Here is a 16,306-nt window from a genome sequence, read left to right as displayed (position 1 = left end):
ACCTGATGGATCACATCCACACGGAATTACGCCAACTGACGCGCGATATCACGGACATTGGATCCCGCACGGACGTACTCGAGCGCACCCATACTGACCTCCGGCGCGGCCAACACTTGCTGGAAACTGAGGTGGCTGCTCTACGCCACGAGCTCGACACGCTACAGGATGCCCAGGAAGACCTGGAGAATAGGTCCCGTAGGGCCAATTTTCGTATTCGGGGTGTCCCTGAGACGTACCAAGACGCCGATGAGGTACTGCACCAGATTCTGCAACAGCTCCTACCTGATGTCCCGCTGTCGGACGTTGCCGTGGATAGAATCCACAGGGCGTTAAGGCCTAAACCCAAGCTGGCTGACAACCCTAGGGACATTATTGTCAAACTACGCGACTACGCACTCAAGGAGGACATCATGAAGGCGGCTAGGTCTGTGCAATTGCGCATAGATAATTGTGAGCTTCAACTTTATGCGGACCTATCGCCCAGAACACTTCAACGGCGCAAGGCCCTCCATCCTGTAACGGCTCACCTGCGCTCTCACAATGTGCCCTATAGATGGAGGTTCCCTTTCGCGCTCCAGGTCATCAAGGAGGGTACTAGCTACATCCTCAAGGCCCCCTCGGAGGCCGTAGAGTTCCTTCACTCTTTGGGTCTTCCCCCCTTAACGTCAGGCCGAAAAAGGAGCCGTCAAGACCGTGGACCCATCGCGACTGCCGAGTGGATGGATGTCCCGAGTTCCTCACGCGCAGCCCCGTAGGCTAGGATCTTCAACTTGGCAGCTACGGATCGTTCTTGCAGACCTGCTCACCCCGGGTTCGGCCACCCTGATCGTCTAGCTGCAGTACACTACACTCAGGACATCACATAGCCCTTCGACAGCCCTCGATATGGACGCACTCTCCTGCCAGCTCGTCGCTCCAGCACTTCATCCGCCCCGAGGAGCCCCGCCGCGTTTTGGGACTCTCCGCACTTACGGTATCCTTTGCGGTATGAGGGGGTCATAGACTGCTGCGGACTGCGATGTAGCGGGCAGACCCTACAGTGTTGCTATGCTTCACAGTTCCTATCGGGGTGGCTTCGATATTGGGGTCTGCTACTGTTTCGTATGGTTTATTGTTTCTTTATCGGGATATCGCGTTTTTATTCTTTGCGATTATTATAACTTTAATTTATCCGCATTTATTTTCGGCGTCCGAATTCGTTTCCGTGCACGCGTTTGTCTTCCTATGGCACACGTTTACGCATCATTGCCCAGAGGTAGAGTCAAGTTACACAGGGCCACGGAGGCCATTGTGGTAGTGCGTGCCGCTAATTCCCCTTTAAGACCGATGCTGGTCTTCACTCAGTCTGGCGCTATGCCTCTACTACCGCCGATACTTCGGCGCGGGGGGTTGATGGCCAGGTTGATCCGTCGCATACAGCCTAGCCCATTATATGTTGTTACGCATCATGTTGTGTGCTGTATGACCTTTGTTCTTCCGTCTCTTTCTGTTTCTTCTGCTTTCCTCTTTCCCCCCCTCTCCTTTTTTGTTTTTGTTTTTGTCTCCAGGCAGCCTTCTTCAGCTTTCTCCCACCGGGTTAAATGTCTGGTGATGTGAAGCTTATATCCCACAACGTCAAGGGGCTCAACACTCCTCAGAAGAGGCGATTGGCGATGACCTATTATCATAAACTTCATGCTGACATTGTTCTCCTACAGGAAACTCACCTACGCTCCTCTTACCTCCCACAGTATTGGGGTAAGTGTTTTGGTGCCCACTTTCATGCCACACACCCCTCACAGAAGAACGGAGTCAGCATTTTTATCAAAACGTCACTTGGCTTTCAGCACCAATCGACCACGAAAGATAAATGGGGCCGCTTTCTCCTTATCACGGGTCTCCTGCACAATAAACCAACAGCGATTCTTAACGTCTACGCCCCCTCCACCTCGGCGGCCTCTTTTTACTCCACCCTCGCTGACTCCCTGTTGCCTCTGCGAGGTCATCAATTATTTGTTGGAGGTGACTTTAACACGCTTTGGGATCTACACTTAGACAGAAGGGGCCCTGCGTTGCTGGTCCATCCTCCACTCAATTCTAAACATCTCAAAGATTTCGCAACAACATCGGCTCTAGTTGACGTGTGGCGTCTCCTTCACCCGCGGTCGTTGGATTTTACTTTTTTTTCCCCATCCACACCAATCCTACTCGAGAATTGACTATCTGTTCGTGGCCCAGCATCAGGCTAATGTTGTCCGTTCCTCGAAGATCCACCCTATTATCTGGTCTGACCATGGAGCTGTTGAGTGCGTCTATCGCATGTCAGACTGGCATCCGGGCCCCAAGCAATGGAGACTGGACGAGTTTCTCCTTACAGATCCATCAGTACTGGAGGAAGTCTCGGGTGACCTAGATGACTTTTTTTCGTTTAATGAAGCCCCTGACATGGACCCGCTTTTGATTTGGCAGACACATAAGGCTTATATTAGAGGCTCCTTCATCCGTATCAAGGCACGTCGCAAAAAGTTGCGCCAAGAAGCCATCACATCCCTCACCAACAAAGTGAGCGCTTTGGAAGCGGCGCACAAGCATTCCTTGGATGCAGCTGCACTACGCGAACTGATCCAGCTGAAAGGGGAATTGAACCTTCTCCTTGGTAAGGAGGTGGTGTACTCGCTGAATGCCACTAAACAGAGATTCTTTGACAAGGCCAATAAACCCGACACGATGCTGGCTAGGAGATTGCGCTCCCAGAGAAAGGCTCAAAATATCTCGAAGATTATTGACTCGAACAATAAAAGCTGGTTCCACCCCCGCGATATAGCGGATCAATTTGCGTCTTTTTACCAAAGTCTCTACGATGGCCAGAAGGCCCCCCTGACAGCTCAGGACCCGACCCGCCTCCATGCTTTTTTGGGCTCGGTTTCCTTGCCCCGGCTCTCGTTGCCCCAGATGGAGCGTCTCGGCGAGCCCTTCAGTGAGGAGGAACTTCGTGACGCCATTGCCTCCCTCAAGGCTTCTAAAGCTCCTGGACCTGATGGCCTCGCCGGCTCTTATTATAAGAAATTCCAACGTCAGTTACTGCCTCGTCTCCTTTCCATGTTCAATGTATTCCTCACAGGGGTGCCTCCGCCTCGGGAAATGCAGATGGCCAAAATTATCGTCATACACAAGGAAGGGAGGGACCCCGCTAGCTGTAGCAGCTACCGCCCCATATCCCTCATCAACGCGGATATCAAGCTGTATGCAAAGCTGCTAGCGACCCGCCTGGGAGCTGTCCTGCCCTCCCTGGTGCATCCGGATCAAGTGGGATTTGTCCCCAATAGAGAGGCCCCGGATAACATTCGCCGGACAGTAGACCTGATTGAAGTCGCCAAACTCATCAACCAAGAATCTCTGTTGTTGGCTTTGGACGCCGAGAGCCTTCGACAGGGTCGACTGGAGGTATATGTGGGAGGTCTTGCGGAGGTTCGGCTTTCATGAGGGCTTCCTGAGGAGTATCCGTGCGCTCTATGACCAACCGTCCGCCACGATTGCCCTGATGGGCTGTGAATCTTCTACTATCAACATCAGGAGTGGTACCCGTCAGGGGTGCCCTTTATCCCCGCTCCTGTTCGCACTCTGTATTGAACCCCTGGCGGCGGCCATTCGACAACACCCGGATATTACGGGGATTGTGGTTCAGGACACTCAGTACAAGTTAAGCCTCTTTGCGGATGACGTTCTGCTTACACTTACCAACCCTGTGGTGTCCCTTCCTAATCTCTATAGCACCCTTCGAGAGTTTTCGCGGATCTCCGGCTATAAAATTAACGAGACCAAGTGTGAGGCGCTGAATGTCAACTGGATGGACCCGGTCCGATCATCTATTGCGTCTTCCTCTAACTTTACATGGCAATCCTCCAGGTTGAAATATCTGGGTATCTACCTCACCAATGACTTTCACTCCTTGTACAGGACTAATTTTCCTCCGCTTCTCACAGCCCTTCGGAAAGAGCTTAGACGATGGTCCCAATACCCTATCTCGTGGATGGGACGTATTTATGCTGTGAAAATGACTCTCTTGCCCCGACTCCTCTACCTTTTTCGGGCTCTACCATCACCGGTCAAACGGGACGAGATTGACTCTTTTCAAGCCTCTGTTTTCCGCTATATATGGGGCTCCAGGCGAGCGAGGATCAACAGATCCACTATGTATAAACCGAAACACTCTGGAGGTCTGGCGGTTCCCAATCTCTACCTGTATTACCTGGCAGCCAGGATATCCCAACTAGAAGCGTGGTCCCTTCCTCCAGGTACTCTTCCCTGGATCGACATAGAAAGGGGATTTCTAACTTGCTCTGACATTCATGTGGTCCCCTGGCTGGATCCTCTGGGACCCCCGGCGGCTCCCACTTTACCGGCTATAACCACTACTCTCACCATCTGGCGCAAGTGGAGACGTAAGCTTTCCCTCATGGGTGCTGTATCCCAGCTGTCGCCCCTGTTGCACAACCCCCTCTTCCAGGACGGAGTACAGGCGGCCAAATTCAGGTGGTGGCGGGATGCGGATCTGACCAGACTCGGAGCGTTGGCTAAAGGCAATAAGGTGCTCTCCTTTCAGGAACTCCAGGAGGCTAAGGGTGTCCCCAACTCGGAACTGTTTCGTTACCTGCAGCTGCGCCATTTTGCTCAGTCACTGCTTCGTGCCGGGGATCTCTCGGCTCTCACGACCTTTGAACAGCGCTTCCTGCTCCGCAAACGCCTCCGAGGTTCTATATCGTTACAGTATGCTCACTTTGTGTCCGTGCTCTATCCCCGGTCGCCGGCTTACAGGTCTCTGTGGCACAGGGAACTCCAGGAGGAATTCCCCGATGAATCGTGGGATGCGGCCGCGGTACAGGTCCACAAGCTCACCGCTAACACGGTCATCCGTGAGAGGTCTTATAAAGTTGTGGCCCACTGGTATCTGTCGCCTGTGCGACTCTCGCGCATGGCCCAGGGGAGCACCCGCAGCTGTTTCCGGAATTGTGGAGAACCTGGTACTTACCTCCATGCCTGGTGGACGTGTGACTACCTTCGCCCGATTTGGTCCTCCTGTTTCGACATGTTGTCAAGAGCGCTTGGCGTTACCATCGCGCCGTCCCCGGAGCTTGCCTTGTTATTCATGGACACAACGGACTCTTTGTCCCCCTCCGCTTCTCGCCTTATCCACCGTATATGTGCGGCGGTGAAACAAGCCATAGCCCGACACTGGAAGGGCTCTCCCCCCTCTCAGGGTGAAATTAACTCTAACATCTGGCATATTTTTACCATGGAAAAAATGACGGCTACCCTGCGAGACGAAGTGCCAAAATTCGAAGCGGTTTGGGATCCTTGGATATCTACCTTTATGGACCCTGTAGGAGTCCATTCTGTTCTACACCTCTAGGTTCCTGGGGACGTGTTTATTTTTTTTTTATTATTATTTATTTTTTTTTATTTTTTTTTTCTCTCTCTTATCCTCTTATCCTCTCTCTCTCACTCCCTTCCTTCTTACTCTCTCCCCTCTGGGTCTCTTCTCCCTCAATCAGAGGTGGTCTCTCGACACTTCTGTATAAACATAGAAAATTGCTTTGGTGTCACAACATTGTATACCTGGTCGTTCGTGTACTGTTATGGTTGGTCCTTTTGGGTCTATTTCTGTGTATCCGACATGTTATGCCATGATCAATACTGTCTGCTATGTGCATTATCTGTATTGGCACGTTGTCTTTTCCTAGTGCATTACATGTATGATTTCTGACCTCGGGTGCAAGATGTTTCTGTTTATGGATCGTTCGACTACTGAGTTTCCTGTTATTTATTTCTGCTTTGTGACCAATGCTAATAAACAGATTTAAACAAAAAAAAAATATAGTAGGAACTTCAAACCATACTGTGAAGTAAATGTGGTCTACAAGGTTAATAAACATGTTTTACATAAGGCTGGTTGTTAAAATAATGTAAAAAGACTTGGGGGGGAATACAATTTGTACATGCTACAATTAAACTCGCCTATTCCAATGCCCTTATCAGCTTTCTTTGCACAACAAACAGTATCACACCCCTATCCAAACCTCCTTATGCTATAAACCAATGAACACGCCTAGTTATTGAAACAGCAACACCTTCCAACCAAAACATCTGAACTCTTCTTATCACAGCGAAACTGTGAGATCTAGTAAAATATGTTCTTATACCATAGACGGAGATAAACAAATCAGTCAGATATTTAAAAACAGAACGCCGCAAACATCCACAGGAGAATAAAAGTATAAAAGAGTATTGACCAGGTTCCACTGGTTGTTGCTTACACACCACAGCTTAACCCCTTAACGACCAATGACGGGCCAGGCACGTCTCCCAAAAAGGGTCAGTTAACAAGTAATGACATGTCTAACACATCATGACATTAAACAATCTTAAATCCCTTTCCTTGCTTAAACAGTGTTGTTTTAATGCCTCAATGTCGAGGCATTCAGCAACACCAAGATCGGCATCAGAGCCCATGTCTGGTCCCTTCCCGGGGCGTCAACATCCACCATGCACTGTATGGACGCTCGTTTTAAAAGAGTTTAGGAGGCGATCGTTGATCACTTCAATGGTGTCTCTGAAATGCCTCAATATCGAGGGATTCAGCAACACTCAACACCCACCCCAAGGTGGCAATGCATCTAGGGCTGAAACAACTAATCGATAAAATCGATAATAAAAATCGTTAACGATTTTCATTATCGATTAATCGAATCGATTTATAAAAATTATAATCCGACCTCAAACAGAGATCGGATTATAACACTAGAATCCAGATCCCCCGCAAACGCTGCAGGGGACCTGGATTCCCCTCACTGTCGGCCGGTCTCTCACTTCCGTCTCTCTCCCCCTCCCATACATCACTCTGCCTCTCTACCCGGCTCCGTTACTGACTTCATAGAAGCCTCAGCGTAAGTGAAGGGCAGTAACGGAGGCTGTCTGTGTGCATCGTTTAGACCCCCACCGGCTGACAGAGGATCATCCTCTCTGTCTGCCGGTGGGGGTCTGCATCGCACAGACAGCCTCCGTTACTCACCTTCACTTACGCTGAGGCTTCTATGAAGCTGCAGTGAAAGTTCCTGTCAGTAACGGAGCCGGGTAGAGAGGCAGAGCGGTGTATGGGAGGGGGGAGGAGTCAGAGGGGTGTATGGGAGCCACCCTCCCATACACCACTCTGGCTCCTCCCCCTCCCATACGGTACTCTGCCTCTCTACCCGGGTCCCTGGTGTCTTGTGAACCTCCGTGGCTGACAGGAGGCAGAGTGGAGTATGGGAGGGGGGAGGAGGCAGAGTGGAGTATGGGAGGGGGAGGAGGCAAAGTGATGTATGGGAGGGGGAGGAGCCAGAGTGGAGTATGGGAGGGGGCAAAGTGGTATATCGGAGGGGGAGGAGGCAGAGTGATGTATGGGAGGGGGAGGAGGCAGAGTGGAGTATGGGAGGGGAGGAGCCAAAGTGATGTATGGGGGAGGAGCCACAGTGGAGTATGGGAGGGGGAGGAGCCAGAGTGGAGTATGGGAGGGGGAGGAGCCAGAGTGGTGTATGGGAGGGGGAGGAGCCAGAGTGGTGTATGGGTGAGTTATAGTGGTGTATGGGGGTGGTATTGTGAATTTCAGGGCATATAGGGGGTATAGGGCATATCAGGGGGGCATAAAACATATCTGGGGGTAAAAGGTATATCAGGGGGCTCAGTGGCATTTAGGGGGTATAAGGCATATCGATATTAGGCATATCAGAGGGGCATAAAACATATATCTGGGGGTAAAAGGTATATCAGGGGGCTCAGTTGCATATCACTGGCAAATAAGAGGTATAAGGCATATATGGGGGCATTGTGGCAAGCTGGGGGTCAGATGTGCATAACCGGGGGCAGTTTAAACAAGGCTTTTTTCTCATAGTTTTTATTAAATATGAAAAATAGTTAACATATGAATTAATATTTACCAATAACTTTGTATTAAAACCTAGTTTGAGAAACACTGTGTTTGGGTTCTTGTAGCTTTTATTATGTCAGTAAAATAAGAAGGTGAATAGAGAGAGGCCATTGTGATAAAGAGATGAAAGTGTAAATTGTACGTTTTTTATTACATTATTTTAAATTGAAAAAAATTTAAAGTTTTTTATCCGATTAATCGAAAAAATAATCGGCCTACTAATCGATTATTAAAATAATCGTTAGTTGCAGCCCTAAATGCATCATTTAAGAAAATAACCAAGTTGCCAAACTTTAAACTTTTTCTGAAAATATAGAGAGAAAAAAAATAGCTAAAAATAAAAAATGTTATAATTATGCAGTGATTTCACCATCAGGGGAACCACCCAGTTCCAGCAAAATATTAAAATAATAATAATAATGAAAATAAATAAAATAAAGTTTATTATGAGCAAGTGTTAAAATTAGCATTGTATCTTCCCAAAAGCATTTCAAATACCCAAGAGGTGTCTAATTTTAAAAATAAATAAAAAATGAATTGGGTAAATTGGAGTGGCTGGGTTCAAAGATAGGGCATAGACACAAACTGAACAAAATGGGGGGTGCACTTCTCAGATGTGACCTTTTAGCCCCCAAACAACCAGACAAACCCATGCATGGGGGTATCACTGTACTCAAGAGATGTTGCTGAACACATATTGGGATGTTGTTTGACAGTGACATATACCAGGAGCTGTAAATTACCAGCATTTGAAATACCTTGTGGTGTCTAGTTTTCAAAAATACCATATCTGATTTAGGGCTGCAACTAACGATTATTTTCATAATCGATTAGTTGGCCGATTATTTTTTCGATTAATCGCATAAAAAAAATGAATGTAAATTTTTCATTTATTTAAAATAATGTAATAAACAAATTATATTAAATACAAACAGCATAATAAAAAAAATTTGATAAAATGCATTTCTTGCCTTTATTTCGCAACCAGCCCCCCCCAATTTATGCACGTTTGAGCCCAGGCTTGCCACGCTGCCTCCCAGACATGCCACGCTGCCTCCCACATATGCCACTCCACGCTGCCCCCCACATATACCGCTCCACGCTGCCCCCCACATATACCGCTCCACGCTGCCCCCCACATATACCGCTCCACGCTGCCCCCCACATATACCGCTCCACGCTGCCCCCCACATATACCGCTCCACGCTGCCCCCCACATATGCCGCTCCATGCTGCCCCCCACATATGCCGCTCCACGCTGCCCCCCACATATGCCGCTCCACTCTGCCTCCCACATATGCCGCTCCACGCTGCCTCCCACATATGCCGCTCCACTCTGCCTCCCACATATGCCGCTCCACGCTGCCTCCCACATATGCCGCTCCACGCTGCCTCCCACATATGCCGCTCCACGCTCCCTCCCACATATGCCGCTCCACGCTGCCTCCCACATATGCCACTCCACGCTGCCTCCCACATATGCCACTCCACGCTGCCTCCCACATATGCCACTCCACGCTGCCTCCCACATATGCCACTCCACGCTGCCTCCCACATATGCCACTCCACGCTGTAACATAGTAACATAGTTCATAAGGTTGAAAAAAGACCAAAGTCCATCAAGTTCAACCTATATACATATTGTGTCCCTACTGTGTTGATCCAGAGGAAGGCAAAAAAACCCTTATGAAGCAGATGCCAATTGCCCCATACCAGGGGGAAAATTCCTTCCCGACTCCAAATATGGCAATCAGAATAAATCCCTGGATCAACGTTCTGTCCCTATTAATCTAATATCCATAACTTGTAATATTATTGCTTTCAAGAAACACGTCCAGGCTCCTTTTGAACTCTTTTATTGAGTTTGCCATAACCACTTCCTCTGGCAGAGAGTTCCATAATCTCACCGCTCTTACTGTAAAGAACCCCCGTCTGTGCTGGTGTAGAAACCTTCTTTCCTCCAACTGTAGAGGATGTCCCCTTGTTATAGATACAGTCCTGGGTATAAATAGGTCCTGGGAGTGATCTCTGTACTGTCCCCTTATATATTTATACATAGTTATTAAATCCCCCCCTAAGCCGTCTTTTTTCCAAACTAAATAACCCTAATTCTGATAATCTTTCTGGGTACTGTAGTCCTCCCGTTCCCCTTATTACTCTGGTTGCCCGTCTTTGAACACTCTCCAGCTCCACTATATCTTTCTTGTACACTGGTGCCCAGTACTGTACACAGTATTCCATGTGTGGTCTGACTAGTGACTTGTACAGTGGTAGAATTATTTCCTTGTCGTGGGCATCTATGCCCCTTTTGATGCACCCCATGATTTTATTTGCTTTAGCAGCAGCTGCCTGACACTGGTCGCTACAGGTAAATTTACTGTTAACTAAAACTCCTAAGTCCTTTTCCATGTCAGTCGTCCCCAGTGTTTTCCCATTTAATACATATTCCCAGCCTGGATTTTTCTTCCCCATGTGCATAACCTTACATTTATCTGTGTTGAACCTCATCTGCCACATCCCAGCCCAAGCCTCCAACCTATGCAGATCCATTTGTAATCGTGCACTGTCCTCTATTGTGTTAACCACGTTACAGATCTTAGTATCGTCTGCAAAGATTGATACTTTACTATACAATCCCTCTACAAGGTCATTAATAAATATATTAAAAAGAATAGGACCCAAAACTGACCCCTGTGGTACCCCACTAGCAACAGTAACCCACTCAGAGTATGTACCATTAATAACCACCCTCTGTTTCCTATCACTGAGCCAGTTACTTACCCACATACACACATTCTCTCCCAGCCCAAGCATTCTCATTTTATGTACCAGCCTTTTATGTGGCACCGTATCAAATGCTTTGGAAAAATCAAGATATACGACATCCAGCGATTCACCCCGATCCAGTCTTGAGCTCACCTCCTCATAAAAGCTGATCAGGTTAGTTTGACAGGACCGATCCCTTGTAAACCCATGCTGATATAGAGTCATACACTTATTTTCATTGAGATACTCCAAAATAGCATCTCTTAGGAAACCCTCAAACAGTTTACACACAACAGAAGTTAAACTAACAGGCCTATAATTCCCCGGGTCACTTTTTGTCCCCTTTTTGAATATTGGCACAACATTTGCTATGCGCCAGTCCTGGGGAACAGACCCTGTCACTATAGAGTCCTTGAATATTAGAAATAGGGGTCTGTCTATTACATTACTTAACTCCCTTAGAACGCGGGGATGAATGCCATCTGGACCTGGTGATTTGTCTATTTTAATTTTTTTTTAGGCGGCACTGCACTTCTTCCTGGGTTAGACAGGCGACATGTACTGGGGCAGTTATCTCATCCTGCTGTATATTACCTGGCATTTCATTTTCCTCTGTGAATACAGCAGAGAAGAATATATTTAATAGATTAGCTTTTTCCTGATCCCCGTCTATAACTTCTCCCTCATTACTTTTTAAGGGGCCAACGCTTTCATTTTTAACCTTTTTACTATTTATATAGTTAAAGAACATTTTGGGGTTTGTCTTACTCTCTTTGCCAATGAGTCTTTCTGTCTCCACTTTTGCTGCTTTTATCTGATTTTTACATATTTTATTTTTTTCCCGATAGCTTTTTAGTGCTTCCTCACTGCCTTCCTGTTTTAGTAGCTTAAATGCCTTTTTTTTGCCATTTATTACCCCCTTTATATTTTTATTTATCCACATTGGTTTTCTCTTGTTCCTGACTCTTTTATTCCCATACGGTATGTACCTTTCACAGTGAGAATTTAAGATATCCTTAAAAATCTCCCATTGAGTGTCTGTGCTCTTGTTTTTGAGGACATTTTCCCAATTTACAGTGTTAAGGGCTTCTCTTAGTTGATCAAACTTTGCCTTCCTAAAGTTCATGGTTCTTGTGGCTCCTCTAAGAGTTCCCTTATTGAAGGACAAGTTATAATGTATCATATTGTGATCACTATTTCCTAGATGCCCCCTGACCTGCACATTAGTTACTCTGTCAGGTCTGTTGGTTAATATTAAGTCCAGTAGGGCGCCCCCTCTGGTCGGGTCCTGTACCATTTGGGACAGATAATTATCCTTACTTATAGTCAGAAACCGGTTTCCTTTATGAGATTCACAGGTCTCTGTTTCCCAGTTTATGTCGGGATAGTTTAAAGTCCCCCATAATAACTACCTCATTGTGATTTGCTGCCTTGTTTATTGCTTTAATAATTGATCTTCTGCTGCTTCCATTATATTTGGTGGCTTATAGCAAACCCCGATCAGTATTTTATTATTTTTCTTTCCATATATTTCTACCCATAATGACTCCACATTATCATTTCCCTCACATATATTCTCCCGCAGTGTGGCCTTTAGGCTGGACTTTACATAAAGGCAAACTCCTCCCCCTTTTCGTTTTTTTCGATCCTTCCTGAATAGACTATAACCCTGTATGCTAACCGCCCAGTCATAGCTATCATCCAACCATGTCTCTGTTATACCCACTATGTCATAGTTTTCTTCAGACATTATTAACTCCAGTTCGTCAGTTTTATTGGTCAGACTTCTGGCATTAGTAAGCATACAATTTAGAGGTGTATGGTTTTTTTCCCTATGAAGCCTATCCCTATTGACTATTCTAACCCCTCCCTCCGCTCCACCCCCAGGTACATTTATAAGCCCCAGCTTTCTATCTACACTATCTTCCCCTTCTATATTGTAGTTTCCCTCCCCCCCTTTAACCTAGTTTAAAGACTCCTCCACCCTTCTGGCCATCTTCTCCCCGAGCACAGCTGCACCCTCCCCATTCAGGTGCAGCCCGTCCCTACCGTAGAGCCTGTATCCGACAGAGAAGTCGGCCCAGTTCTCCATGAACCCAAACCCCTCCTTCCTACACCAGCTTCTGAGCCACTTGTTTAGCTCCCTAATCTCCCGCTGCCTCTCTGGTGTGGCACGTGGTACAGGTAATATTTCAGAAAATACTACCTTGGAGGTCCTTGCCTTAAGCTTGCTACCTAAGTCCCTGAAATCATTTTTAAGGACACTCCGCCTACCTCTCACTTTGTCATTGGTGCCAATGTGCACCATGACTGCTGGGTCTTCTCCAGCCCCCCCCAGTAATCTGTCAACCCGATCCGCGATGTGCCGAACGCGAGCGCCAGGCAGACAACACACTGTTCGGCGATCCCGGTCTTTGTGACAGATCGCCCTGTCTGTCCCCCTAATAATTGAGTCCCCCACTACCAGCACCTGTCTGGCCTGCCCTGCGCTCCTCCTTCCCTCCTTACTGGAGCAGACACCCCTCTGGTGGTCAGAAGCAGTGACTTGCTGCAGTACTGCTAACTCTGAACTAACATCCCCCTCATCTGCCAACCGGGCAAACTTGTTGGGATGTGCTAGATCAGGACTAGCCTCCCTGGCGCTTTTCCCCCTACCCCGCCTTCTAACTGTAACCCAGCTAGCTGCCTGACTGTCCTGTACCTCCATCCCGCTATCCTCCCCCACCTCTACCCCCGAGAGAGCTTGCTCAGTGAGCAGCAGACTCCTCTCCAAGTTGTCAATAGATCTCAGTGTTGCCAGTTGCTCCTCTAGACTCAGGATTTGTGCTTCCAAATGAGCAACCCGCACACATCTCGCACAGCAATATGCACCCTCGAAGCGCTGCTCAAGGATTGCATACATTGAGCAAGATGTACACCTGACCGCATTGTCAAACATGGAGGACATCTTGGCAATGGGGATAGCTCAAATAACTGGCAAAAACAGACAGTAAGGTGCAATATATATATATAAATATATGGAATCACAAGGATTTATACTTTACCCTCCTTCTTGCTTTTTAACTCCTTCTTTGCTTGTAACTCCTCACTTAGAGATGTCACTTAGGAGATTCGCCCCAGCTCAGGATTCGCTTGTGTGTCCAAGCTAAATGCAACTGCAAAAGCCAAGCAGAACTCACAGAGACTTAATTACTTAATTAGCAATACACCTGAAATAGCCCTTACCCCTTTTTTTTTTGCTTTTTTCAACAAAACTTTACACTGAACACAACACAAACAAACACAGTGCTCCCCCTTGCAATAGTAATGAATATACTCTCCTTCTTTGCTTGTAACTCCTCACTTAGAGATGTCACTTAGGAGATTCGCCCCAGCTCAGGATTCGCTTGTGTGTCCAAGCTAAATGCAACTGCAAAAGCCTCCCACATATGCCACTCCACCTCCCACATATGCCACGCTGCCTCCCACATATGCCACGCTGCCTCCCACATATGCCACGCTGCCTCCCACATATGCCACGCTGCCTCCCACATATGCCACGCTGCCTCCCACATATGCCACGCTGCCTCCCACATATGCCACGCTGCCTCCCACATATGCCACGCTGCCTCCCACATATGCCACGCTGCCTCCCACATATGCCACGCTGCCTCCCACATATGCCACGCTGCCTCCCACATATGCCACGCTGCCTCCCACATATGCCACGCCACGCTGCCTCCCACATATGCCACGCCACGCTGCCTCCCACATATGCCACTCCACTGTGCCTCCCACATATGCCACTCCACTGTGCCTGATACACCTTATACCCCGATACACCACTCCATCCTCCCCAGACATGCCACACTGCCCTCCCCACATACGCCACTCCACTCTACCCCCAGATATGCCACTGTGGCCCCAGATCTGCCTTATACACCCTGATACACCACTCTGCCCTCCCCACACATGCCACACTGCCCTCCCCACATATGCCTTATATACCCTATATGCCTTATACCCCTAGATATGTCACTCCGTCCTCCCCAGATATGCCTTATACCCCCCAGATATCTCATAGTCCCCTCATAGAGTCACAGACCATACTTTTATAAATAAGTACTGGGTTAATCTTCACTGCCCCCAGGATTTAATTCCCCTTAGTTTGCCCCCCTTTATCTCTAGCTGCACCTTAAGTTAACTTTAATAAATTAATAAAATTAACCCTCAGTCCTCATCATTAAATTAACCCTAAACACCCCATTAACCATAACTGCCCCTAAATTAACCCTAAAGACCCCATCAACCACAACATCCCCTAAATTAACCCTAAAGACCCCATCAACCACAACAGCCCCTAAATTAACCCTAAACATACCATTAACCAAAACTGCCTCAAATTAACCCCAAACACCCCATTAACCACAGCTGCTCCTAAATTAACCCTAAACACACCATTAACCATAGCTGCCCCTAAATTAACCCTAAACACCCTATTAACCATAACTGTCCCTAAATTAACCCTAAACACCCCATTAACCATAACTGCCCTTAAATTAACTCCCACCTCCCCTAACTTTCAGTAGCCCAAATATTAATTTTATACTTAGATGAGTGTCACAGCCATGTGGTTCTGGCCTTCTGGGAGAAGGAAGGGGGCGGGGCCAGTTGTCACAGTGATTACAGGGAGGGACTGGTAAGTAGGAGCTGCTGCGGTGAGTCACTAAAACGGATTATATAATCATTTAATAATCGATAAAAATCGATTCAACTAATCGATAATGAAATTCGTTGGCAACGATTTTCATTATCGATTATCGATTTTATCGATTAGTTGTTGCAGCCCTAATCTGATTATAAGATGACCCCCCAAAATTTGAATATTTAGAGAAAAAAGCCAGAATATGACTACCCTATAGAGAAAAAGTTTACTAGTAAATACTAATTCACATGTAACCTATTTGATGCCACTCTGCCCCCAGATATGCCTTTTAATCCCCTATTTGCCGCTCTGCCTCCCAGATATGCCTTATAAACCCATATATGCCGCTCTGCCTCCCTGTCATGCATTTTAACCCCCTATTTGCCTTTTCTGCCGGGGCTTCTATGGTGGAGGACCGGAAGGTCATGTGATGCCGGCGCTCAGTCATAGAAGCCCCCAGAGGAAGTGCCGGGAGCAGCAGAGGCTGCCAGAGAGGAGGATGCGGGTCCCCTGCAGCACTGCGGGGGACTGAATCTTAGTCTTGTAGTTAGACCTCTATTTTAGGTCTGATTAGAAAACGACCTCTAATATAAGACAAAATTTATGAATAGGCAACTTTTTTTTCTTTTTAACTTTAGTTGTTGAACACAAAAGTAATGGATAGGAGTTGAGTTTGTGGTGTAACTGAATTAAAGTGACTTTTTATGCATACATGTGAGGGATCTGTATTGATATCCTCCCTTTACTATTGATTTTTTTCTGTCTTACAGAGTGTGTTTACAATGTTCCTTGGTCCTTTTACCTTTTTCAATGTACAGAAGACTAAGTACCTCCAGATACTGACATCACTAATGAGATGGATTGGTAAGTATGGGAACATTCTATTATGTTCTGTAATCTGGTAATCAACG

The 16,306-nt window shown here is 47.1% G+C and overlaps 1 protein-coding gene across 1 annotated transcript in view; it reads left to right on the top strand.

Annotated features, from left to right (window-relative positions):
- The window catches only part of LOC149281551 (putative sodium-coupled neutral amino acid transporter 12), a 41,461-nt gene that overhangs the window by 23,620 nt on the left and 1,535 nt on the right, over positions 1-16,306 (top strand). The window contains exon 8 of the mRNA XM_089499180.1: positions 16,166-16,259. Coding sequence (XP_089355306.1) covers positions 16,166-16,259 — 94 coding nt within the window. The remainder of the gene's footprint in view (positions 1-16,165; positions 16,260-16,306) is intronic.

This window comes from Sceloporus occidentalis, unplaced genomic scaffold (genome assembly GCF_023333645.1).
Source record: "Sceloporus occidentalis isolate IW3139 unplaced genomic scaffold, rSceOcc1.0.p SCAF_130, whole genome shotgun sequence".
Lineage (NCBI taxonomy): Eukaryota > Metazoa > Chordata > Lepidosauria > Squamata > Phrynosomatidae > Sceloporus > Sceloporus occidentalis.
The sequence above is the reverse complement of the archived record's forward strand: the minus strand, read 5'-3'. Positions and strand labels throughout refer to the sequence as shown.